The sequence below is a fragment of the Cyprinodon tularosa genome, unplaced genomic scaffold, assembly GCF_016077235.1.
Source record: "Cyprinodon tularosa strain WSP-4 unplaced genomic scaffold, ASM1607723v1 ctg86, whole genome shotgun sequence".
NCBI lineage: Eukaryota > Metazoa > Chordata > Actinopteri > Cyprinodontiformes > Cyprinodontidae > Cyprinodon > Cyprinodon tularosa.
The window spans coordinates 1,575,564-1,601,300 of NW_024039629.1; the positions used below are offsets into that span (position 1 = coordinate 1,575,564).

Genomic DNA, 25,737 nt, shown 5'->3' on the forward strand with positions numbered 1-25,737 from the left:
TTTTTAGACTTTCTACAATTACAAAGTCGCTTGATGTTTAATTAAAAAAAGAGTTAAAACAGTTAAAATTGGTTGTACATTTACTCACATTAGTTCCCAAAATCATGTATCATATGAAAGTTTCAGTGCCATTGTCTGCACAATTCATATCTAAGTCTTTGGTTTTGCCCACCGATATATACAGTGCTGTCATGCCCTCAGAGGAAACCACTACATCTAATTTAATGCTCCCCAGGTTTAGTACAATTATTGAAAGGTGTAATGTACATAAATTGGATGTGTTAGAATAATACTGTCATTAGTTATTTGAATGAAGCCAAAGAGACATGGCAGATTATTTTGATACTCCCAATCTAACCTGATCAAAGGTGACCTCAGTTTTCAGAGGAAATAATTTCCATTGCAGGATTTGAGGTCTCTACACACTGCCTCTTTGGACATAAAATTATTATGAACAGTATTTAACAGCAACAAAGGACAAGCGAAATAAAAACAAAAAAAAATGTAATATTAGGTCATTTACTGTATGTCCTAAACCCCAAATCTGCTACATGCTTAGCAGAGCATGAGGTGTTTTGTCAAGTTATGTTTTTGCCTCTGTTACGCTCCCAAGGTCTAGGGGTTCTGGGGAGGTAACATAAAAATGTGTCCAGAGCAAATAAGTATAATGTAATAATGATTTATTCCAAAAGATGGTTAAACAGAACTAAAACACAATACAGCTTAACCCAATTAAAACAAAAGGGCAAACAAAATTCAAGAATGGTTAAGAATTAAATAAAATTACAAACTGCCCAAACCAGTCAGACTAAGTTTAACACAAGGGGCCGTAACAGCTTCTATAAAGGTCTTTCCCACAACAAGCACATTGCAGCAAATCCAACCCCATATTACCACCAAAGGCACCACTTTAGATGTTCTCCACCCTTAGGTGTTTTCAAATGAGTTAGGCAAATGATACAGATCAGCTTTTAGAAGCCATATAAAATACCAAATAAATAGATTGAATACATTGTTTAATTTAGAAAATTGAAGGACAAAACAAAATTTCAAGAACATTGTAATGATTTGTTTGTAAGGATATTCAACTTCTGTGACTTTACTGTTTGTTTAATTTACAGGAAGTTTACGTACAGGAATTTTACATGTACTGTGCAATTTAGCAGGAAATTTTTAAAACGTTTTGCAGTCAATTAAAAATAAATTTACCTAAAGTTCACCTTGCATCCACTACAGGATGTGCAATACGCAGACATTGACTACATGGAGCGTCAGCTAGACTTTGTCTTGGACACAGTAAACTTTGGAGGATTGCCAGACCTGGTTAACAAAATGAGAGCAGAAGGCATGAGGTTCATCTTCATTCTGGTAAGCAATACACAATAACACATCTGTTTATAATAATCTCTTTTGTTAGGACAGAATCTTTCTATCACCAAGTGTTTTTTCTACATAGCTTTCTAATATTTTAACTTGAGACTGTTTTTACTGGTCAAAAAGTAATGGGCAATAAATGATGTATTGAATAGCAATAGTAATAAACTTATAACCATATGTTGTATATCACTGAAATTGCTTAGTGCAGACAGAGTATTTATGATTAAGAGTGTGTTTAATTACAGGATCCAGCTATTTCAGGAAATGAAACAACAGATTACCCTGCTTTTAGACGAGGGAAAGAGGCTGATGTCTTCATCAAATGGCCCGCTGAGCTTGGTAACGATATCGTGTGGGGAAAGGTAAAGTTGACTAGAGATCAAATCAAACTCATTAAATATCCCTTGTGTAATGATAAAAACAGATAAAAAAAAAAATTATTTGTTTCTTTTCTGTGACCCTTTTTTTCTTCTAGGTCTGGCCTGATTTTCCAAATGTCACAGTTGATGAAAACCTTGACTGGGACACCGCAGTAGAAGTAAACTGCTTCTCATTTTCACCTTGTAACACTAGAATTTATAGTTATTCCAAAAAAGTAAAAAAAATAAATAAATAAAATAATCCACTGGACTTTGTTTCCAAGTTTGAAGAAGTTTTGCTTCCCACCCAGGAAGCTTTTTTTTTTTTATTCAAAATGTCAGAAATAGCATTGAGTCTTTACAGAGTGGACCAAAGAAAGCCTTGTTTTGGCTTACAAAACCTGCTGATTTTTTCAGGGTTTATAGTATTTTATAATTATAGTATTTTGAAAGATGTTAGCCATGAAAATTAAGTTTACAGAGCAATAATTTCTATCAAATTAGAAATAATGTTTTATTTTCTTTTGTAAATCTGTCTCTAAGAAGAATCTTGAGTGGCATGTTTGTACGGTGCCTTGGGAAGCCTGGGGAACCTAACTCTGTTACTTAAACTCCATCTTTAGTTATGTTCTAACACTTTTCATTAACATAGCATTATGACATAATTCTAAATGTAGGCCAGTGTAAATTATTGCAAGGAATACTTTAATCATTTTAACATTTGATTATTTCATCCAGCTCTATCGTGCATACACTGCATTCCCAGACTTCTTCCGTACTAGTACTGCAGCATGGTGGAAACAAGAAATTAGTGAATTTTATGGAAAACTGAAGTTTGATGGCATTTGGATTGTGAGTATAACTAATAAATTCACAGTGTTTCCATGACCATTGCAAAGCTATCCTTTGGATTTAAGTACCATTTTATACATTCCGATCTGTCTTTTATCTGAAGGACATGAATGAACCTGCAAGTTTTGTCCATGGCACAGTTGGTGGAAAATGCCTGGGTAATCCCCTACTAGAGAACCCTCCATATATGCCCCGTAAGAAACAAAGAATCTTTTTGTTCTTTGTTATTTTCTAAAGATATTTTATATACAGAATAAGAACTTCAAAATACACTGTGTGAATTCCTCTGTGTATATGTGCTTTGTATTTGTGCCACTCAGCTCTGGAGTCCCAACATATGGGCTTGAACCACAAGACTCTATGTATGAACAGTGAACAAATACTTAGCAATGGAAAGAGAGTCAAGCATTACGACGTCCACAACCTCTATGGATGGTCTCACACCAAACCTACCTATGAGTAAGTGTATATGTTCTCATGTTTCCTGATCATATCATGTGTAATAACCAGTGATGGGACTAACGGCGTTGAAAGTAACGGCGTTACTAACGCCGTTACCTTGTTTTAGTAACGAGTAATCTAACTAATTACTTTGACTGTAACTATAACGCAGTTACCATTGCAGACACCCCGTTACTGCGCGTTACTCAGGTCAAACAATGAACCTTTTTTCATGATAGGACTCGTGCGCAGCTGCGTGAAGGTGACAGCCCACCCACGTCAAAAAACTCTGCAAATAGACTGAATGGTTAGTGCAACGTTAGTGCAGATTTGTGCAGAAAAAAAAATTGTTTGTGCTACTTTTGTTTAAGAGATATTAAAGATTATTTTTTAGGTCATCCAGAGGTGCGCGCCTTGTCATGAGAGAGGGGAGGATGAGATTGGCTGATGTATAGTGAGATTCCGTCTGTCAGTTGGGTAGGTGGGTGTTTCTGCTGGCGGGTGTTAACATACAGCACACACAGAGAGATGGAGAGTGAGAATGACTCCAGCAGCAAAACAGCGTTTTCCTGATGGAAATACCGGTGTTACGCCGAGCTGCGTTTCCCCATCAGATACGGTTTCCCCTGCATCTCCGCACAGCGCAGGCGGCACGATTCACCGCGCAAGCGACAGGAAACGCGCATGCTCGCTAAAGGCGCGCAACAGTCGCCCTGTGCTCGCACCACAGGAGAAATTTGGAGAGCGTGAACGATCAAATGAAAGGGAGAAATATGGATGGATGGATGGATGGATGGATGGATGGATGGATGGATGGATGGATGGATGGATGGATGGATGGATGGATGGATGGATGGATGGATGGATGGATGGATGGATGGATACTCTGCCTTTTCAACCTACTGTATTTTTTATTTTAAACATTATTTGCTGGCCTTTGTGGCAGGGATGGAGGTCCATATTTTATGTCACACACAGAGTATACATCTAGATAGATAGATGGATAGAAAGATGTTGCAGTATCTATAACAACCCAAACACACAGGATTTCAGAATTAGACATCCCCAGTTATTAATTTCACCAGATCTGAATGCCCTGTTAAAAAACTTCACATCGCGTTCCCCCCTGATGTCATTTACGTTGAGTTGCAATAAATGCTAAACTGTCAGGTTCTTGTCTTTGTCATCCACTCTATTCAGCTGGCTTTGGAAACACACGGCGAGAAGGTGGGGGGATACGGGGGCGTGAAACGCAAAAGTAACGCAATAGTTACTTTTACTAGTAACTAGTTACTTTTATTGTGGAGTAACTCAGTTAGTAACTCAGTTACTTTTTGGGAGAAGTAACTAGTAACTATAACTAATTACTTTTTCAAAGTAACGTGCCCAACACTGGTAATAACATCGGTTTCCTTTCAATCAATATAAGTTTACTGCATAGCAAAGAACCACTATAATGTCAATTAATCCTACCATTAACAAAAGGGAAAAGAAAATCTACCGGTAAGTGGAAGAAACATAAAGGAAAAAACCCAGTGTTAGGAGTTATATATGCCAGTCTATCCTGGTCTCATCAAACTGTAATGAAATAATTGACAGTGTAAAAGCCTGTTGGTCCCTGTAAAAGATTTTAATTTTTTACACTACAGAATTAAGTAGTTATGGCCTTAGTTCTTCAAGTTATTTAAGACAAATTATAATTTTCTTGGTATTTAGTGGTACCAAAACTGGATTTTAGGATCGGCTTTTTACAAGGTGAAAATTGTGGTGAATTAATTGGAACAGTGCAAATACGTCTAAATGGCAGCAACAATTTGTTTTTTGATCAATTTATCTTTGAGTCAGAATATAGATCTCTGAATAACATTGAACCCAAATAAACCAACATATTCTAGTTAAGAATTCAAAGGAAACTTTTGCCCCTACTAAAGCCCCTGTCACACCATGGCGATTTAGACCTGCTTATGCCTGACGTGCAGAAAATCTGGCAAAAACGTTGGCATACATTGGATAAGTTATGGGTACGTTTTGTATAAGTTATGAGCACGCTGAAGTACGCTTGACACACGCTTGAAACACGTACAGTACATCAGAAAATTTTGAGCTAAATATTCCAATGTATGCAAGCGTATGCGATACATGGGCCATAAGTTACAAGTAGGTTATCTGATCGTTGACTTGCGTTAAGTGTAAGTTACTCATACGTTCTGGTGTCTAGCTTATCCAAAACCTATGATATGCGTAACATATCAAGAACTTATTTTCAATGCATATCAACATATTTGACGTGTTCCAGACGACCGCTGAACGTGTTTCCAACGTACAGCAACTGTTTAATGGCATATTGGCAGAGTTTTGTCATAAAAGGGGGTTCACAGGAGGAAACCATCAGTTCTCTCCAGACTTCCTCCCCATCATAGGGTGTGCGTTAAGGTGAGTGTGATGGATCTTCCCTGCACTCAAGCCAATGGCCACGACCAACATACTTCCTTGCAAATATGACGCTTAATCTGCTCTGATTGCAAACATTCTTATTCTTTCTTTTATTTATTTTCTTTTTGGCGGGTGGTAAACAGCAGCTAGGTTAATACCACAATCAAATAAATCTTTTTATGCAGACCAGGTGACTCAGAGCGCATCACTGCTCACATCAGGACACTTTCTTGTGACATTTCATGGGCATTACGCTGCCGTGCGTTATGCATAAGTAAGGCTGTCGCTAGACATTCACTCTGGACTCATTATGAATACGCTATATATACACCAAAAATTTGCCAAGGTGCGACAGGGCCCTAACCAAGCTAAATAATGAGAGGAATGCTAGTCAATTTTGTATCTCTCTCTCTCCCTTTAAAACATTTCATGAATTGAAAAATATATATAGCCTATATATATATTTTTTTTTAAGATTTACCTTTTTATGATTAGGAACCACAAGAGGTTTGAACAAACTGTTTATTAGAGCTGTTATATTTTGATTCCATGACAGCTATTTTGGACTTGGAGTTTAGAGGTTTTTCTTCTGGATGTCTGACTTCAACTCAATACTCAAAGAGAAAAAAAAAAGAAAAACTTGAAATATGCAAAGCAATGTAAATTTTCAGCATTTTCTTTTCTTTCTTCCTGTGATACAGTGAATAAATAAGTAGTATCAGGAAAAACAATTATTTCATTATGGTACAATTACATTTCATTATGGTATTTACTCAGTGGTATCTGCTCTAAAAAGTGTAGAAACTTAATCAGAAATAAAATGTTTTTTCTCAGGCACTGAGGGCATCAACTGTAACTTAGGGACTGATTAATTTCTTGTGACTCAATATTTCAAATACAAATATTCATCAGTGTATTACATTAAATGTATCATTGTTATGAATTAAGGAACATACTATTCCACTGATATCTTTTTTTTTCTTTCAAATATTCTTTCTTTATGCAGTGCGTTGCTTAGTGTGACTGGTAAAAGAGGAATAGTTGTGACAAGGTCTACCTACCCAACCAGTGGGCAATGGGCAGGACATTGGCTGGGAGACAACAACGCCAGCTGGGATCAGTTATACAAATCCATCATAGGTATGTCCAGATCCAGACTGTATAAGCTGTAGCTTCTTGTCCATAATAGCTGATTGCAGTTGGTAGCCTTTAATCTGACTGTATCAGGACCATGCAGAAGCTAGATAAAGCATCTCCTATTTTCCTGCAGGCATGATGGAATTCAGTCTGTTTGGCATTCCTTACGTAAGTATCAATATCTGATCTTAGCTATGACCAGACATAATCTTATTGATCTGACCTTGTTCTTTCTAAATGGATTACAGCAGCTTAAGTGATCTGATTTTGTTTGCTCGACCTACTGATCAAAGGACATCTCTAAATAATATTTGAAACCTGTCATTATAAACCCTACCCCATCTGCAAGAGTTTGAGCAAGTCTGTCATAATCTATAAAGTCTGTTATCAATTGAGCATGAAGTAACTTACGCTTTCAAACTCGTGTGGAGATGCTTTGACTCTGCTCTTTCACCCTTTCGACCTTGTTTTATTTGTTTCTGTTCCTGCCTCTTCCTCATGTATTATTCTGTCCCATCTCATCATCTCAATATGTCTAGGAATAATCGTAATCTGACATGGTATTGACCATTTTAATGGAGAATCATTTGCATGCTCCTGGTTTAGCAATAAGGTCAAAACATGTAAATACACTCAAAAAACACATTGCTGGCAACAAAAGAGAAGTGATCTCTATTGTTATCATTGCAAGGTACTCTGTGAGGTTAAAACTGCTCTCTGATGCATTTTCTGTTCATTTTGTTGTTTGTAGACTGGTGCGGACATATGTGGATTCTTTAACCCATCTGAATATGAGTTGTGTCTTCGGTGGATGCAGCTTGGTGCCTTCTATCCATATTCACGTAACCACAATGGCAAGGGCAACCCGGTAAGCTATTTGAAAAACACTTCTAAAATAGATATTAAAAAAACCAAACAGTAATGTGCTTTTTATCCTGTATCATCTAATGTGACAACAAAACTGAACTTTTTTTTCCACTTTGGTCAAACCCAGAATGTACTGTTAGTTGTCTGATTCTATATTTAGCTGCAGAGCTTGACAACCAAAGGTTTAGCTAAGGGTCCATATGCTTTTATCTAATCGGCTCAGAGAGCTTAACCTTTTACTGATAGATAATGAATTAATACGTATATATTTGCTATAGAGTCGTCAGAATGACTAAGGAAAATCACTTTATACATTCAGGCCGTCTCCTATTTACATTATGGTCTAGTGATCTAGTTGAAGTCACTTTCAAAGCTTTTCTTCCATAATGTTTTTTGGTACTGGTGACCTTTATTGACAGTAATCAGAAAGGAAAGGGGCAGAGAGGTAACAAGTGGGGGAAGTCCCTACAGGAAGCACTTTGCATGGCAAAACAAGTTGTTTAGTTTCTACCTTATTTAATAAATCTCAGCCAGATCTGGACAGAATGATCATATGCTGATTTAAGATGTTTTAAAACAGACTTTATTATATTTACAAACATAGAAAAAGAAATAAAAATGTATACTTAGTCTTAAAAAAAGAAAAATCTATGAAATATTCTTGGTCTTGTCTATTTAATATTTTCTGTCATCTCCTCGTGGGGTCTACATGTATTGTAGCAGGTCTGATGTTATTTGGTGTAAATAACCCCAGACTTCAATAGGAGGTCTAAATTGCTGATAACAAGTCAACAGAAGACCACTTCAAAAGATCCAAACTGTTGTGTTTGTTTACCCAATGCTTGTCCACTTAGATATCTAATTCAGCCTTTGAATTACGTTTTTTAAACACACTTAAGCAACGATCTAGACCTTATCAACTTAACCACCTGTTTCCCATATGGTGTCTCTCTTAATTTGGGTCTTACATACATACCTACACCCACAGCAACACATGAAAAAAGACTTGTTTGGTTGTCTGGTGTTGTTGGCATTCATTTTAGTGGTGACCTTTAAGAACGTTGGAACACATCTGAGAAATCCAATAACGCCTATCCAGAGATCGATCCCATAGGGTGAAATTTCTCCACACCAGAGTCTGCAGTACTAGACAGGGCACCTGAATGACTGTGTGTGTGTCCATGTCTGTGCTTTTTAACGACATGTAGTGAAGATGTAATTGAATTCTCAAGGTGATCTAACACAGTGCAAAACCCTACCTGCACATTAAACACACATTCTACATGGATAATTTGATTATAATCATGTAATAGTGAAAATTTGTTTTACAACAGAGGCTAAAACTGACAAAAAAAGCAGATATTTGAAAGGGAAAAAATGGAAAAAAAAAATGAATATGAAGAAATAATAGCATTGCAACATAAATTAAAACCTAAGTAAAATTAATTATTTCTTATTATTGCTCTTTGATCCATAATATAAAGATGACTAGGAAAGAGATATGAGGATTATACAAGAAAAAATATAAATAAAACAGAAGAGGGAAAATATTTATGAAACAGAAAGGTACTTCAGCTAACACAAAGAGAATATAACAATAAACGGTGGGAGAAATAACTCTATACCATAGTTTGAAAAACAACAATTCTGCAAGTTGTACAATATTTTCGACATGTGAAGAGAGTAACCTTGAGGCCGATAACAAGAGAGATGTGGGAGTGTTTGCTTGTGTGTGTATATATATATGTATATATATATATATATATATATATATATATATATATATATATATATATATATATATATATATATATATATATATATATACATAAGTGTGTATAGATGGACAGTCAGACAGACAGACAGAAACAGATATGCTTTGCATAGTCAGATACTGTGGAGGCAAAGTAGAGGGAATTTTTGCAGAGTCATTCCCATCACACTCTCTTTGCCCTCAGACAGACTTTCAGCACTGACCTCCAGATAATTTTAGTATACTGGCCAAACACTGCTGGCTCCACGGTCAAATCAGAGCCCAGTTAATTAAGCAAGTTGACAAGCAGACTGAAATGCAGCACATTTCAGTTCATTTTTCATAACATACCATGGGGTTATCACAGTAATCAGATTTCATACCTTCCTCAATTATATGAATTTCAACATTATTTATCAAAAGTTAAAAAATGGGCGTTTCTTCAGAATTTCAGTGTTGTTGTTAGCTAAATCTGCTCATTATTTTTTGGATCTCAAATTTATTTTCTTTATTGTGTTTTTATGTAAAAATGTAAAATATTCATCTCACCAAAGCAGTGTTATTTTGACAGTCATCTTAGATTCAGGCTTAATTTTCATCTTCAGAACAAAATATTATTAGTTTTAACCACATTCTAGTCAGTATGTCTATATGTGATGGATTTTGTCCAATTTAAGTCGAGTAAAACGTTAAAAGGTTTTAGTCAGTTTTATGTTGCAATTCATAAAACAGCTAAACTTTATAATATCAAATAATAACCAGGTTCCTTATCAGACTGACAGCTCTTGTCTAACTACTATAATTGCTGGAGATACAATGGTGCGATGCAGTTCATCATTGCTGTTGGGCAGAAAACTTGGATTTCTAGAATTCAGATAAACTGGTTATTAATTAATGTCCTAATTTATACAAAAGTGTCTCACAAAAGTTATGAAAAATATCAGGTCTAGTTCTACATCCTATTGTTTAAAATAACAGGCAGATAAACTAACAAAATTTACAATAAAGGAATTATTTTAGACATACAAGGTTTCCATCCCAAAGTAAATACTTCCTTATCTACTATGAATTATGTATTACACAGATCAAACAAAAAAACAGGGCAAAAAAAAAAAAAACATTCTTACTTTGGCAAATTTGTCTTTACCTCTAAGAATTTACCCCTTGGTGGCCACTGCTCATGAGTTAAGGTAGATTTAAATGCCCAATGGTCTGATATAAAAATTAACATACAGAACCTTCAAACATTGCTGTATAATGAAATTGTAATACGGTATTGTTTTAATGACAATAAAAGCAAACATTTAGATTATGTTTGAATAGAAAGAAACAAGAACTGCGAGAGCAGTATACTATGTACCTTTTCATCAAGGTTTCTATCCAAAAATAAACTGTGTGCAGTTAAGTATTTGCTTTGGATTTAACCCTATATTTAATATAGGTTGTTAAGTAGCGAGGGCAGGAAGAGCCATACTGCTAATAGTGAACCATCAGTGTTGCGCACAAAGCACACACTCAGAGCTAAGCGCGCAAAGATGGATTTCTTCGCAAGCACAGCTGGAAGAACAGAGTTTGTTCGATTGGAGCGCAGTACTGGACCATGGTCAATCTGCGGCCATGCTAAGTGTGCACAGCTGCACGCCAGGTATGACCAAATGCATGACCAAACAGGACACAGGAACAAAGCTGACACTTCTAAGCTTTTGACTAACAGTTACAGTAACAGCGTTTTTAAATGTCTGACAGACCACCTACTAATGCTTTCATCCCGTTTCTTCCCATCAACAAAAAAATCACACCCATGACTCGTCATGTTTTCGTCATTAAAGATCCATGTTTAGTTTGTCAGTTCACAAAATTATTTCATCGTTCACAAAAACACCACTACACCAAGGAATTCATAGTTGCTTATTCTGGAAATGTAAAGATATAAATGATGTTAGTTTTATTTAATTTGTTAAATATAATGCATTTTCTGTTTAAGCATTTAAAAAAAATTATAATAGAAAAGGATTATGTGTGATCATAAAACATTTAAGTTAGAACAGCAGTCAAAACAGTTATTTGCAAAAAATATATATCTGGCATATAAATAATTTAACAAATAGGTTCAAACTTGATATAGAATACTTTATTTTCCTCTCTCTTTGTATTTTAGAAGTGAATGCTTACAGCCTAAATCTAAATATCACTTTCCAACCCATTTGATTGTTCAGCATTAGGGCAGAAAAGGGCTCACCAAATGTGAGGCAAGCAGAACTCCTTTGCTCTCCTGCTAATTAGAAGTGTGTAATTTTACATGGAAAGTGAAATAATAATTTAGTCGATCTTTAAGGTCATACAAGAATGGAAACTGGCTGTATTAAGTCACATGAAATTAGGCCTTTACTCAATGACCAGTGAGCTTCAGTTAAATATCATTGCCAGACGTATCGTCACTTTCAGCATTGTCACTGAGGTAAATAAGAAATTAATATCAGTTGTTTGTTTGCTGACTGTTAAGGTTTGTGTGTGTATATATAAATATATATATATATATGAATACTTCTACAGAATACCGGCTGTTTGCATATCTGATACACACCACACTAAAGAGGCATCATAAGGAGTAACATACGGTCTTGACACGCTTCAGTTAATATTCCACATGATGGAGGGTGTGTGTGTTTACATGTGTGAACTTGACCAGATTGATTATTGTCCACACTGCAGTCCCTGGAAATGAGTGCAATTTTATAATGAGCAGTGAACAATTTTAGATTTGCCTCCATCTGCAGAAAAATCTCAGTACATCCTGTGCTCTTTAACTGCCCTTCTCTGCTGGAGAGACTGCTTAACTGTTGCTAATTTCCTACTGTTATCAAATTCTAGGGAACTTATTTACATTTTATGTCGCACATGTCAACGCATTGCCATATGTTCAAAATATTATTGGATAGGAAATATAAGTTTTGCATATTTGTCAAGTGAGGAAAATGACTTGTTTTTTTTATATATTTTTAACAGCAACAAATGTACTACTGTTTCAAAGAGCTGAAAAATGTTTCCTAAAAACACAAAACAAAACAAAAAAAACATTTTAAATAATTTTAAACCTTTTTATTAATAGCATAAAACCGAGGATGCACATCCCCCTCAAAATAACATCCCCCACTTTGAAACATTTGGCAGAATGCGACGGCCACATTTGCTGTTCTCTGTCCATTCTGTTTGGAGTTGAGCTACTTTGTAAATCGTATTACTGTTGTCTACACAAATATCGAGAAGACTAGCTGTCATGTCACTATGAAGTATGTGACCTAAATGCAAATAAGAAGCAAGAGGGAAGCAGGTGAAAATAAACTGTTGCGTTAAAATTGTAGATAAATCCAAAACCTCCAAGAAAGGAAGATTGTAATAGAAAATACAGAAATGTGGCAATAGCAAAAACAGAAAGGAACACAGACTTAGTAGTAGTATTTATTTAGCTGCTGGACAGGTGAACAGATTCAATAAGCAGATAAGAGAAGGGAAGTGCAGGGAGCTGAGACACTGGTTCCATGTAAATCAGGAAACACAGAAAAGGATCACAAAAAAATATATATATATGCTAAGTTATTGGAATATAATTGAGAAGTAAACACAGCTATGGAAGAGTTAAAACCAGAAAGCCAAAAAAAAACAAAAAACATGTAAAAACAGAATATAATGAGATAAGCCTTGCAGCTCTCATGGAAGCAAACAAACTGAATCCCTCAAAATTAAACATGAACTATTTCAACAGGTTTACATTTTTTGTAAGATATTAAAAATATATAATTTAACTTTTACTTAAAAGGTATTCATGGTGGCCTGTTACTTAATTTCTTGAACTAACTGTGTTGTGCAGCAACAGAGCTTTGAAAACCTTAAGGGTCAGGGTTACTTTTGCAAGGCAATTTTACTTAGGAATGATTTATGAAGAAGTAAAAAGCTCTGGTTGCTGATGGAAAATACACAGTTGTTACAGTATGTCACCCATGTTTTAGATCACAAATGACCAGAACAGAGAATGAACCCAAGACTGGGGTGGATCTACAGGACAGGGAAAAGGCTGTCCAACATTCCTCCCTGTTCTAAGGCTTTGCCCCCCTCACCTACCCGAATTATAATTATTTTCGGAACAAATATATTACATGTGATTGTCTTTTTTAGATGTCTTGCCGCACAGCACAACAATCAACTACTTAGGAATTTGTGAAACATATGAATAAAATTAGTCCTTTCTCATAATTTAAGTTCTTCACTTGTTTTTTCTTCATTCATTAACTCATATCTAAAATTGTTTCAATTCAAGTTTCATCAAAAAGAAAATGACACACTAAAGCATTGTTTTTTTGTTCATTTTTTTAGATTTTGTTTACATACAAACTATTTTATGTATTTTCATAAAGAAATCCAGCCAAACCACACTGCCTGGAGAGCTTTTTACCTCTTGTGTCCCCGCATGTAAAGTTCTCTAGAACAGCCACTGAGCAAAGAAAATTAAGTACATATGAAACAGAAAATGATTAGGCTGAGGTTAAAATACTAAAAGTATTATACAAGTACAGCATTTTAAAATTCATATAAATGTTTTTGTCTTAAATACACACCTATATTTTGTATTAATTTTCTAATTAACATGTCTTCATCCACATATTTCTGCACTTCCTTTTTGGTAGAGACAAGATCCTGTTGCCTGGGATGAAAGATTTGCCAATATCTCCCGAGATGTCTTGAACATCCGTTATACTCTCTTGCCTTACCTGTACGAGCTGATGTTTGAGGCACACACTAAAGGAAACACAGTTGTCAGACCGTTACTGCACGAGTAAGCCAAAATGCTACATTTGTTCACACTTTTGTTCATCATAGCTTGCAATAATATTTTCAATGCTTATATTGTATTTATCTTTCAACGAAACAATATTGTTTCATTTTTCGAACCTATTCAACGAAAAAAATTTTTTTTCGTTGAATAGGTGGGGATTTGAGAAGTTCACTACCAAGAGCTAAAATGAAAAAAAGCTTTGAACTCTAAGAGATTTTATTTCTGTCTCAAAGCCATTTGTCAGAGGCCTGTGGTTGCACTTGGCAGCTCCCAGATGAGACTGTTGGAAATAGTTCGAAAAAGATGTATTTATTCATCTGAAGAGACTCCTATAAAGTCACAGATGGTATTTAAGAAGCTGCCAGAATGAGTCTGGCAGGGTTATTTGGCTTGCATCTTGAAATCACTGAATTCTGGTATAAGTGTTTGAACAGCGTTGGGGCTAAGGATGCATGAGTAAGCTTTGGTATCAAGCCTTCTCTGTCAGGATTAATAGCTTCTTTGCAACTTTTTCACAGGTTTGTAGAGGACAAAGCTACATGGGACATCCACAGACAGTTCCTCTGGGGACCTGCTCTCCTTATCACCCCTGCTCTTGACAAAGTATGATTAACCCTTTATTCAGTAATCTTTAATTTTTCTTAATCAGACAGATTTTTTAAAATACAACACACATTGCCTCTTATAAAAAGATATATGTTTATATTCTTATTTTGGGGGCTTCTTTTTGTGTAAATAGGGAGTTACAAAAGTAGAAGGCTATCTTCCAAATGCACGCTGGTATGACTACCACACGGTAAGTATCTGGCTAAAATTCCCCTTAAAGACAGACAAACTAATCTACATGATATATTTTATGGTTATTTCTATGAGTCAGGCTGTGCACAAAAATTAAAATGTGGCCTTTGGTTAACAAAATTCTCTATAGCAGAAAGACAACATTGCTAAAAGAAATGCAATATCTGTTTATCAGACGCTGAAAATTTAAGCTAAAATTCAAGAGGCATAGTCGCATTCTGCCTCCTTTATAACCTTTGACCTCAAGATTATGGTTAAAGCCTAAGCAACTTATCGTACTAATTCAATGTAAAATAAGGACCAAGAATAAAATAAGACTTTTGAATCAATAGTATAAGGATACAAAATTCATAGTTGCAACCACTCTAGCATTGAATAATTCTCATTGTGTTTCTCAGGCCAAATATGTTGGTGTTCGTGCCCAAAAATTGTCTATGGACACACCATTAGATCATATTAATCTTCATGTCAGAGGCGGATACATCCTACCCTGTCAGAAACCAGAGAACAACACAGTGTACAGGTAAGCCTATTTGCATTTCTGACACATTGTTACAGCACACAGTGATACATTTTATTCACATATTCAGTATAAATAAATAAAAGCTTGCGACTTGATTATATTAAATGCATTCTGTTGTTGATATTAATTGAAAACACTGTAGTAAAGACCAAAGATCTTATAATAAATTCTGTAAAAGTTTAAAAAATGTTTTTAAAACTTTTAAAAAACAATCCACTGGACTTGGTTTCCAATATTTGAAGACATTTCGCTTCCCCTACAGGAAGTTTTCTCAATTCAAATGTCTGGATCCGCAGTGAATTAGAGTCTTTATATAGACAAGGCCTTGTATTGCTTGGAAACATGCAAATTGAAACCGACGACTGGGTAGTACAATAAATTTTAATAGATAATATTATAATAAAATTTACTGTTACTTTGTGTAAATATAACATTTTCAAACAACAGTCCATTATTTGCTATTGGAACTCATTTTGACCTGTGCTAAGTCACATGAACATGTGGGACAACGAGTGTCACTGAGTATGACTAAGAGCGACACTAACTGCTCTGCAGCAGTTTGATCAGGTGGATCCTCTTAGCAGAGATGGAAATAAATTTAGCCCAAAGCAGCAGGTATAAATAGAGAGGATTCTGTAGCTCTAACCCTTTCTTTCTCTTTGCTTATAGTCGAAAGAATCCTTTGGGACTCATTGTTGCCCTCAGTGACAGTGGAACTGCCAAAGGATCATTCTTCTGGGATGACGGGGAAGGAATAGGTGAGAAAAAAGTCCCAAAGGAGCTTGTGTTTTCATGTTTTGTGTTTATATTTATGATGTACTTTTTCATGAAAATCAAAATATATCAAACTCACACAAACACAAAACTAACTTTGCATTGTGATACTCCATTTTAGAGGTTGCTCCAAACCTCTTGCATTAGATTGCTTGCTCGCTCTATTGATCCTAATATATATCATAGCATGAGCTGTAAATCGTTTGAGTCTTTATGAAGTTCTTTTAATAAACTGAAAGCTTAATTAGAGTCCACATGTTATAACCTCTTTATGCTGTTGCAAAATGCAAAACATCGATCATATTCACCATGGTTGTTTTTAACTTTTACCGTCCTCTTCAAGTTGTAGTTTTGTCATGTGCCCCATGTGAGCACCACACAATAGAAAAAAAACCCCAAATTAGGGCAAATCAGTGAATTACAGTATCATTATTAATGAAATGTGTTACGATTAGTAATTTATTTCATGTAAGATTAAGAAATCTAATATTATTTTAAATTCAGTACACATGAAGTACATAATTTCAAGCTTTCATTCTTGTCAAATTCATCAATATGGCTTACATTAATCTATAAATCTATAACTTTCTCACAAAACTAAGTAGATTTAAAAGTGTTTCAGCCGATAATTGTTGGCTTTCCTAAAAAAAGATGTCCATGTTCCAACCATATCGTTAGGTTAGTTTTCTATTACACTTTTTCCTTTTTTCGATTTTTATGATTAATGCAGCACTTTGAAAATCTAGTTTGTTCCGTCTGATTTGCTCAACAACTGTTTTGTTCATTTTTATCTTCCATTTGTCATGATTTAATTTTCATCAGCTACAATTTTATAAATCCATACTATGAGGAATGAGTTTTATATCTCAAAATATAATAGTATCTTTTTTTGCATGGAAGTTGTGGTTGTAAATAAACTTGCAGCATGAAATCCAATAGTGGTTTTTGAATATACCTGAAAATGTAGGCTTTGTAAGGCAAAAACCCTGAGGTGAACACCTGGTGTGTTAGTCTAATATCTCTAACCTACTTAGACCCTGAAAAGCGAAGGGCTTCTGTGGAGAGATGCATTTCTCTATGGCAGGATTGTTTGCGTTGGATAAAAACTGAGAAACTGATAGTAACAAAAAACTGTTATAGTAATTTCAAGTGTCGCTGCCTGGAGAGATGCTCTCCATCACTCCTCTTTTATCTTGTCCCTTGCTCCTTTCTCATGTGTCTATCTGCCATGTAGCCCGTCTGTCCTTTTATGTTTTCCTTGCCTTTTGTAGTCCTGTAGTTACCTGCATTATGTAGTATTCTACAGTTTTTATCCTGATGGGCTTTGCTTTTGGATCACTCTGCTTTCATTCAGATTGTCTTCTTTCTCATTGACTGTCAACCCCCATTCATACAAACAACAAAAATAAAAACATATATCAACTCAATAGTTATCCTAAATCTCCCCTATGATAGTCATTCTTAATTCATTACAGATTTTTTCTCCATCATTGTCTCTGCTCTGGTTTTAATTTGCTTCCATTTTTTTCCACCAACAGACACAGTTGCCAAATCCCAATATCTCCTGGTTGACTTTACAGTTAATGAGGTAAGTTTAAGTGACAAAAATAATACAATTCATGCCTCTAAATGCTTCTGTGACGTTCAGATGTTTCCATGCTCAGTAATTTACTAAAGTACTAGACTAACATGTTTATAGGCTGTTTTGATATGACTCTCCTTAACTGATCAATGTGCTCTTATTAATGTTATTTATTTCGGAAGTAAGTGCATTTCTTTGGAAAGGATGAAAAGCATTTTGATGTAACAGATTTGCACAATGTACATTTTACTCCTATTCAATCTTGTAGTTATACAAACAAAAAATTGATGAAAGCTTAAATGTAAAAACTACATGTATAAGACTCACTTAACAATATGCAGTACATGTAGGTGTAGCTGACAAAGAATCATTAGAGACAGTAGACCAACAACTTGGATCAATAGTAGGGCTGAATGATTTTGCCAAAAATCAACATTGCAATTTTTTTCTAACAATATTCCAATTTCGATTTTATTGCTTTTTTCCTTTTCAGTAAGCACAACCATGTGGATGTTTTACTTCAGGGTTTCAGTTTTTCCATGACCTTGAAAGCCTGCTTGTCCAGAATAAAGTGCTGCAGGACTTTGCTGTAACATTTGCATGAAATATGGAAGCTCATTGGTAGAATTCCCTTATGACAGAAAGAAGGCCACGATTCACACCATTTTATCATCCGGAGGGGGGACACATTTAATTACAAAACCAAATTCATACAGCTGTCTTAAACACTTCATACATCCAGCAATGCATCGTCACAATTCACTTATCCCCCCCCCTTCATTCCGCTTACTGGAATTCACGTGTGCTGATCTGCACCAAAGTTACTTCGACCCTCAAAGAATGTTTATACGGATGTTCTCTGTTTATGCCAAACCTCTTAATATACAGTGATGGGACTAACGGCGTTGAAAGTAACGGCGTTACTAACGCCGTTACCTTGTTTTAGTAACGAGTAATCTAACTAATTACTTTGACTGTAACTATAACGCAGTTACCATTGCAGACACCCCGTTACTGCGCGTTACTCAGGTCGCACAATGAACCTTTTTTCATGATAGGACTCGTGCGCAGCTGCGTGAAGCTGACACCCCACCCACGTCAAAAAACTCTGCAAATAGACTGAATGGTTAGTGCAACGTTAGTGCAGATTTGTGCAGAAAAAAATATTGTTTGTGCTACTTTTGTTTAAGAGATATTAAAGATTATTTTTTAGGTCATCAAGAGGTGCGCGCCTTGTCATGAGAGAGGGGAGGATGAGATTCCGTCTGTCAGTTGGTAGGTGGGTGTTTCTGCTGGTGGGTGTTAACGTACAGCACACACAGAGAGATGGAGAGTGAGGATGACTCCAGCAGCAAAACAGCGTTTTCCACATGGAAATACCGGTGTTACGTAGAGCTGCGTTTCCCCATCACATAACGGTTTCCTCTGCATCTCCACACAGCGCAGGCGGCAAGAGTCACCGCGCAAGCGACAGGAAACGCGCATGCTCGCTAAAGGCGCGCAACAGTCGCCCTGTGCTCGCGCCACAGGAGAACTATGGAGAGCGTGAACGATCAAATGAACCTGACAACAGCCAGAAATGATAGCCTATATGGAGAAATGGAGAAATCTGGATTGATGGATGGATGGATGGATGGATGGATGGATGGATGGATGGATGGATGGATGGATGGATGGATGGATGGATGGATACTCTGCCTTCTCAACCTACTGTATTTTTTATTTTAAACATTATTTGATGGCCTTTTTGGCAGGGATGGAGATCCATATTTTATGTCACACACAGAGTATAGATCTAGATAGATAGATAGATAGATAGATAGATAGATAGATAGATAGATAGATAGATAGATAGATGGATAGATAGATGTTGCAGTATCTATAACAACCCAAACACACAGGATTTCAGAATTAGACATCCCCAGTTATTAATTTCATATACTCACCGGATCTGAATGTCCTGTTATAAAACTTCACATGGCGTTCCCCCCTGATGTCATTTACGTTGAGTTGCAATAAATGCTAAACTGTCTGCAGGTTCTTGTCTTTGTCGTCCGCTCTATTCAGCTGGCTTTGGAAACACACGGCGAGAAGGTTGGGGCCGGGTGGTGAGGGTTACGGGGGCGAGAAACGCAAAAGTAACGCAATAGTTACTTTTACTAGTAACTAGTTACATTAATTGTGGAGTAACTCAGTTAGTAACTCAGTTACTTTTTGGGAGAAGTAACTAGTAACTATAACTAATTACTTTTTCAAAGTAACGTGCCCAACACTGTTAATATATCATCTAATTGTGTACGAATAAGGCATTAGGGACTTTATTATTGCTAAGACTCATACTTGACCTTCAGCATGTACTGTTTTGTTGCTAAGTAAGTATAGGGCCACGTATAAGGATGTATAAGAATATAAAACTGCTTCTACAGAAACAATTCTTAATTCTACAATAATGCATAGATCTAGTTGCTAGCTGGAACTCTATATTCCCTTCTGTGCAATAGCATATCCACTTTAATCGTATTACAGCCACCTAATGGGGAAATTTAGTGTCTTACTCGTGTTAAATGTTTTGTGACTAAAATTAAGTGACTGCGATGTGAAAGTTGCATTTTCGTAAATTGCGATTATATTGCAAATACAATTAATTGCCCAGCTATAATCAAGAGGTTACTTTAGTTAGTGTGTGTGAAAACTTTAGTTCAAAATTGCCATGAACATCAAACAACAGTTGAACACTTAGAATGTATAATATGTGGCATCTGTATAGCAACCTAAATTTGCATACTCATAATCAGCAAAGGGTGCAGAATTTGTGCTAAACTGTACATGTTCTAAAAACCAAATCACCAGAGCTATAGATGGTGTCTTATTATTATGTACTAACTACCCAGATAGTTCATTATGCACTACAACTACATGGCTTACGTGTCTATTGCGATTACAAGCTTACAGTGCCTGAACGTCCGCCCTAATCACTAAATCCCTCAATCACTAAATAGATTGGCGACTATATAGTGGACTTTATAGTGAACTCAGTTAACTGACCGTTTGGAGAAATGATCACTGCTATTTGCTGTGTTGGTAATGTAACTCCTCCATTTCTCATTGCCTAAACCATCTTGATAATAGTCACCGCTGGGTAGTGACAATGGGCCGCTGTGACAGCAAATCCAATAATGCTTTGCGAGGAGAGCTCTCCATGTAAAGCACTCCGGGATTTATCTGAACCTTCTTAGGCCATTCTTTTCTTCTCATACACTTCGAAGACTCTTTTTCTGTTATGACCCTTGGCCATGTTAAAATAAACGCAGTGAGACAGGCGAGCTTTAGTGACTGTCTGAAAACAAATCACCACAGATATACACCTGAAAGGGCGCATGCACAGAAAAACATAGCTAACATGATGAGCATGTAGGACAGCCTTATGTAAACATATCACCAGAATGATTGACAATTGGGGACAGGCATTGAGAATTAGCCTTAGCTAAAATGTTGTAGTGTGTGACATAATTCATGAAACATATTTCTCCCTATCAAATAAATGAATAAATAAATAAATTAGGAGGACCACTTATTTAGATGATTCACCTGGAAATAAAAGATTCTCCTCTATACCTTTAAAACAGTTTAGAAAAAGCAACATAAAAAGGTTCTACAGTCTACAGGAAATTTATTCAACATTATTGGAGCCTAAAAATTAAGGCCGCATTTACTGTATTTTGTTCTGAGTCTTGAAATCAGCGATTTGGTTTGATGAGTGAGTGCTTTGTAATCCACACATTTGATTCTAAACTCTAATCTTTGAGCAGTAGGAAAGAAGTGTAAAGACCTCTGAACTGGATGGATGTGCTAGTCTCTTGCTTCAGCATTTTAACAAGTTGGAGTTTTCTAATAGATTTTGTGATAGCCCTCTGCAAATAGTAGTCTACTAAAAACAATAACACATTTTCAATGTCCTGATGCCTAAATTTGGCATTTTATTCTTATGAAAGGATATGAAACTTTAAAAATCAAAGAATTTTTCTAACATGACAAAACAAATCAGTGGCAGAGTAGGTTAGCTAGAAAACGCAATATGTACCCTGCCCTTGAAATACTATGAACAAGTATGAGGCATTATTATTTATTAAAAATTTTATATTGTATCACCGCTATACGATTGAAACTATGATAAGAAATATGTCAATGTCAATGATGTTTTTGTCTTTCTAAATAATCATAAAAATTGGCAAGGTTGTGATTTGTCCTTCACTGTTTACTAAAGGAGAGCAGAATACCCTCTACATCATCCCTGTGACAGTCCAGAGTTTCATTTTTACAAAAAGAAGCCACATCAAGCTGGCATTTTTCTCTAAAAAGCCAGTTTTGAGATAGCTCTATTGTCAAGGGAGAATGAATTGTGTTTCACTGTGGAAAGAGGACTGAAACAGAGAAGAAAAATATGCTTTAAAAAAATTTACTCAACCTTACAAGGACATGGTCTCAGAGTAAACTTACTGTTCATTACAGCAGATACGTTATGTGCTTTTGAAGAAACCCTCCACAATGATACTTGACATAATGCTGTTTATGATACATTAAATATAATTACATACTTTTTTTCATATTCTGCATTTACCAAAATAGGCCTGTGTGTTTGATTTACAAGATCTCAGTTTGAGTCAAATGTATAACAATTCCTATCATTGTTATTTTATTGTTATTTTGTTTATACAAACCGAAATATAAATCGAAAAAAAAAAAAAACACACAGTATCGAGTAACTAAAAGTAGACATAGCAGCAGAGAAATAAAGTGCGCATGTGTGTTTCCCTTTTCATGTGCATGTGTGCATATGATAAAAGATGGGAGTCAGTCGGGCAGTAATGTCAATGCTGTCTGGCAGATTAACAGTTGATATTCCATTTTTACTGGGCTTTGAGTGCAAATGTTTACGTTAGTGCATTTGAGAAGGTTGGAAGTTATAGGATTTGTTTATTTAACTAGTCTTTTAAAAGTAAACATAAAGGTTTGCATCATATTGTAAAAAATATTCATGCATTTAAACACACTGCATCATTCACATCAGGACTCACTAAGCATGAGCATGTGTAAATGGCTGTTTTGCAGTAAAGGACGGCAAAGGCTTGGTTCTTTTAACCTTAACTTTTTCCTTTTGAAAAAAAAAGAGCCATCTGCCATGGTGACAATGAACTGAATCAATTTTCTTCAATCTACCATTGCCTACTGTGAGGAAATGTAGTTAACTGAATTAAGTAAAAGATAAACGGTTTCAGGGGAAGTGATCCATCACATTACATGTCAACACCTGTTACTAGAGTTAGGGTGTAAAATAAAGTTTTGAAACAATAATTTCAAATTAAATTTTATATAGAATTAAATCATTTGCATGGGAGGAAAAATTGAGATAAATTGGTAGTAGAAATATGTTTGTAATAAAAAAATCTTTTTTCGCAATCTGCTGCTATAAATGGTGTCACAAGTTGTATTTTATCAGTTTAGCAATCTAATGTGCATAATGTGTTTTATTGTATTTGTTGTTCTGAATAAATAGATAATTATCTTCTTACTTTCCGATTCTTCCTTCAGAGGAACTTGACCAGTAAGATTATACACCAAAAACTAAATGCTGCTGATCAGCTGAAACTGGGTGTGGTGAAGGTTTGGGGAGCAGGCACCACCAAGGTTACAGGAGCAACCATTACAGACTCGACAGGAAAGGGAACTTCACTCACTGTGCAGCATAACAATGTGACTGAGGTAAGAAGTGTTTTAAAAAACCTTAAGTTTAGTCATAACTTTTATCTTCTGCTTCCACATGAGTGAATTTGTTTAATTCTTGTATTATTTTATTTTTGTCATTGTGCAAAGTCAGTAAGCTACAACATATATGCAAAACTGAAAGTAGATTGGGCACAATAATAAAGGAGGAGATAATGCATTTCATTGTTCTCGGGGACATTTTCTTTAGGTGCCTCTTGTTTCCTCTTGTTCTTGTATTAAAAGTTTTATAACATGGTCTTGTCTGTAAAGTGTAACATTCATATGTACGAGTCGGCCTGGACAAATTTACTCTACTCACATAGATCAAAATTATCAAAAAAATTGTTTTTGTATTTTGTCTTATTTCTCTTATAATTAATCTTTACCACAATAAAGACTTGATTAAAATAACATAAGTTCCATTTTAATGCTCCCCTAGGACGCATAAGTTGGCTAAGTTTCTGCTCTAATAATTCAAAGATAAACAAATTAATCCGTTTCTGACACTGTGTTTGCTGGGCATCACAGTATTTTTTCTCAGCTCAATAGCAGAAACTCACAACTATTTGAGTTAAGTGAATATTTGCAAGCCAGTTTGAAATACAAAACAAAAAAATTAACTCAAGTTTGCAGACTATTTCATATTAGGTCACATTGTCGTATAGCTGTCTAAAATGGTTTAAAGTTCAAATAATTTTGATTTGTAGTTACTAGTCTTAAATCTATTATTTAGTTAATTTTTGGTAATGTGGCGCTCAATGAACATAAAGGGTCGTTGCGCACAGGTGTCAGTGAAAATTGGAAAGAATTCTTCATTCAATTCAAGTGTGCTTTGGTGGGATTGGGAATGAAAGGATCAGGGCTTCAGGTTATGGGAGAGTGAAAAAAGCCCAGTCGTTGTTTGAAAAATACCCAGAGAAGAATTGACAGGAAAATATCAGGTAATGCAAAGATGGTTAGAGATATTGTTAGTAAAAATATTATCTTCAGACACAGAGAGCACAAAATATAGAATGACTGAAGATAGTGTATCAAGGTTCTCGTTTTTGGCTGCTATTATTTTTTTTCCCAATACTGTGTACCTTTACTCTGTGCCAATTTTGGAATATGAAAATACCAGGTGTCACTCTATAAAAACAGCTGAAAAAGCCTCCAATATTCGTATCTTAAATTTGAAAAGTATGAGAAAATAGATAGAAGCCAGAATTTAAGAATTCTATGTATAAAAAAACAGTGTTGGGATGCAAAGATCAGCTGTGAATGAGCAAAAAGTACAAACTTTACCCATCTAGAGAGGGGGATACAAATGATAGAGAATTAATTTGAAGACAAGATGAGACAAGGAAAATAAGAGAAAAGGATTAAAGATTACAGTGCATTAATGTGAGCAACAACAGTATTTTTTTATTATGAGACAATCAATTATACATAATGACAGTCTTATTGGTTAACAACTTGAACCAGTGATCTAATTTAAAAACAATGACATATGGAAGTTATATGTGCCCTGGATAAAATAGGGCAGTTATACCGTGCAGAAAACTGGCTATTGGAACGGTACATTAGGAGAGATATTACCAACTGAGCAGTGTCTATATATGCCCGTCAGTGAAGTAGCTTAAAAAAAAAAAATAAGGAGCACATTTAGACACAGGCTTGCACAGCTATTATTAAAGCAAATAATGTGCAGGAGGCTGGAGATGGAAAAATATACAACGGATATGGTTAAAATTATGTAATCATTATTTTTACACATTTAGCACATAATTTTCTGGATCATTCAGTCTTCTTTTCTCTAATTTTCTTTCCTTAGGAGCTGATTATTGATGTTACCTCAACAGCTATCCCTGTGCATCAACCTTTCTCACTAACATGGAAGACGGGCTGAGGGCCATAAAATGGCCGTTGAGTACACTTTGATCCAATGAGACAAATTTTTATCCTAAATAAAATGTATTTTATGCAAATAAACGATATATGATGTCAAATGTCATATTTTAATTTGTACAATCAGTAACAACTCTGTTAAAAAGCATTATTTTTTTTATGGATGTACCTTAAACTGTAATGTGAAGAAACAATATCTGATAAATAAAAACTGTAATGGTTGCCTTAAGTTTCTGTTCTCCTTTTTTCTATTTTCTCTGAAATACACTAATAAGTTCAATATGCTGTACTGCATTTGTGTGAAGAAATGTATTGTTACAATGTTATTTATATGCTGTCATATACAGTAGATTAAAATAG

General features: G+C 35.3%; 1 protein-coding gene across 1 annotated transcript in view; it reads left to right on the top strand.

Moving 5' to 3' along the window:
- Positions 1 to 25,530, top strand: part of si (sucrase-isomaltase (alpha-glucosidase)) — a 72,929-nt gene extending 47,399 nt beyond the window's left edge. Inside the window, exons 32-48 of the mRNA XM_038273165.1 lie at positions 1,237 to 1,368; positions 1,623 to 1,739; positions 1,853 to 1,915; positions 2,475 to 2,588; positions 2,692 to 2,782; positions 2,909 to 3,047; positions 6,469 to 6,602; positions 6,733 to 6,767; positions 7,351 to 7,467; positions 13,902 to 14,050; positions 14,569 to 14,653; positions 14,790 to 14,846; positions 15,247 to 15,371; positions 16,041 to 16,129; positions 17,684 to 17,733; positions 23,317 to 23,487; positions 25,304 to 25,530. Of these exons, the coding sequence (XP_038129093.1) occupies positions 1,237 to 1,368; positions 1,623 to 1,739; positions 1,853 to 1,915; positions 2,475 to 2,588; positions 2,692 to 2,782; positions 2,909 to 3,047; positions 6,469 to 6,602; positions 6,733 to 6,767; positions 7,351 to 7,467; positions 13,902 to 14,050; positions 14,569 to 14,653; positions 14,790 to 14,846; positions 15,247 to 15,371; positions 16,041 to 16,129; positions 17,684 to 17,733; positions 23,317 to 23,487; positions 25,304 to 25,378 (1,743 nt within the window). The 3' untranslated portion in view covers positions 25,379 to 25,530. The remainder of the gene's footprint in view (positions 1 to 1,236; positions 1,369 to 1,622; positions 1,740 to 1,852; positions 1,916 to 2,474; positions 2,589 to 2,691; positions 2,783 to 2,908; positions 3,048 to 6,468; positions 6,603 to 6,732; positions 6,768 to 7,350; positions 7,468 to 13,901; positions 14,051 to 14,568; positions 14,654 to 14,789; positions 14,847 to 15,246; positions 15,372 to 16,040; positions 16,130 to 17,683; positions 17,734 to 23,316; positions 23,488 to 25,303) is intronic.
- Positions 25,531 to 25,737: the final 207 nt, after the last annotated feature.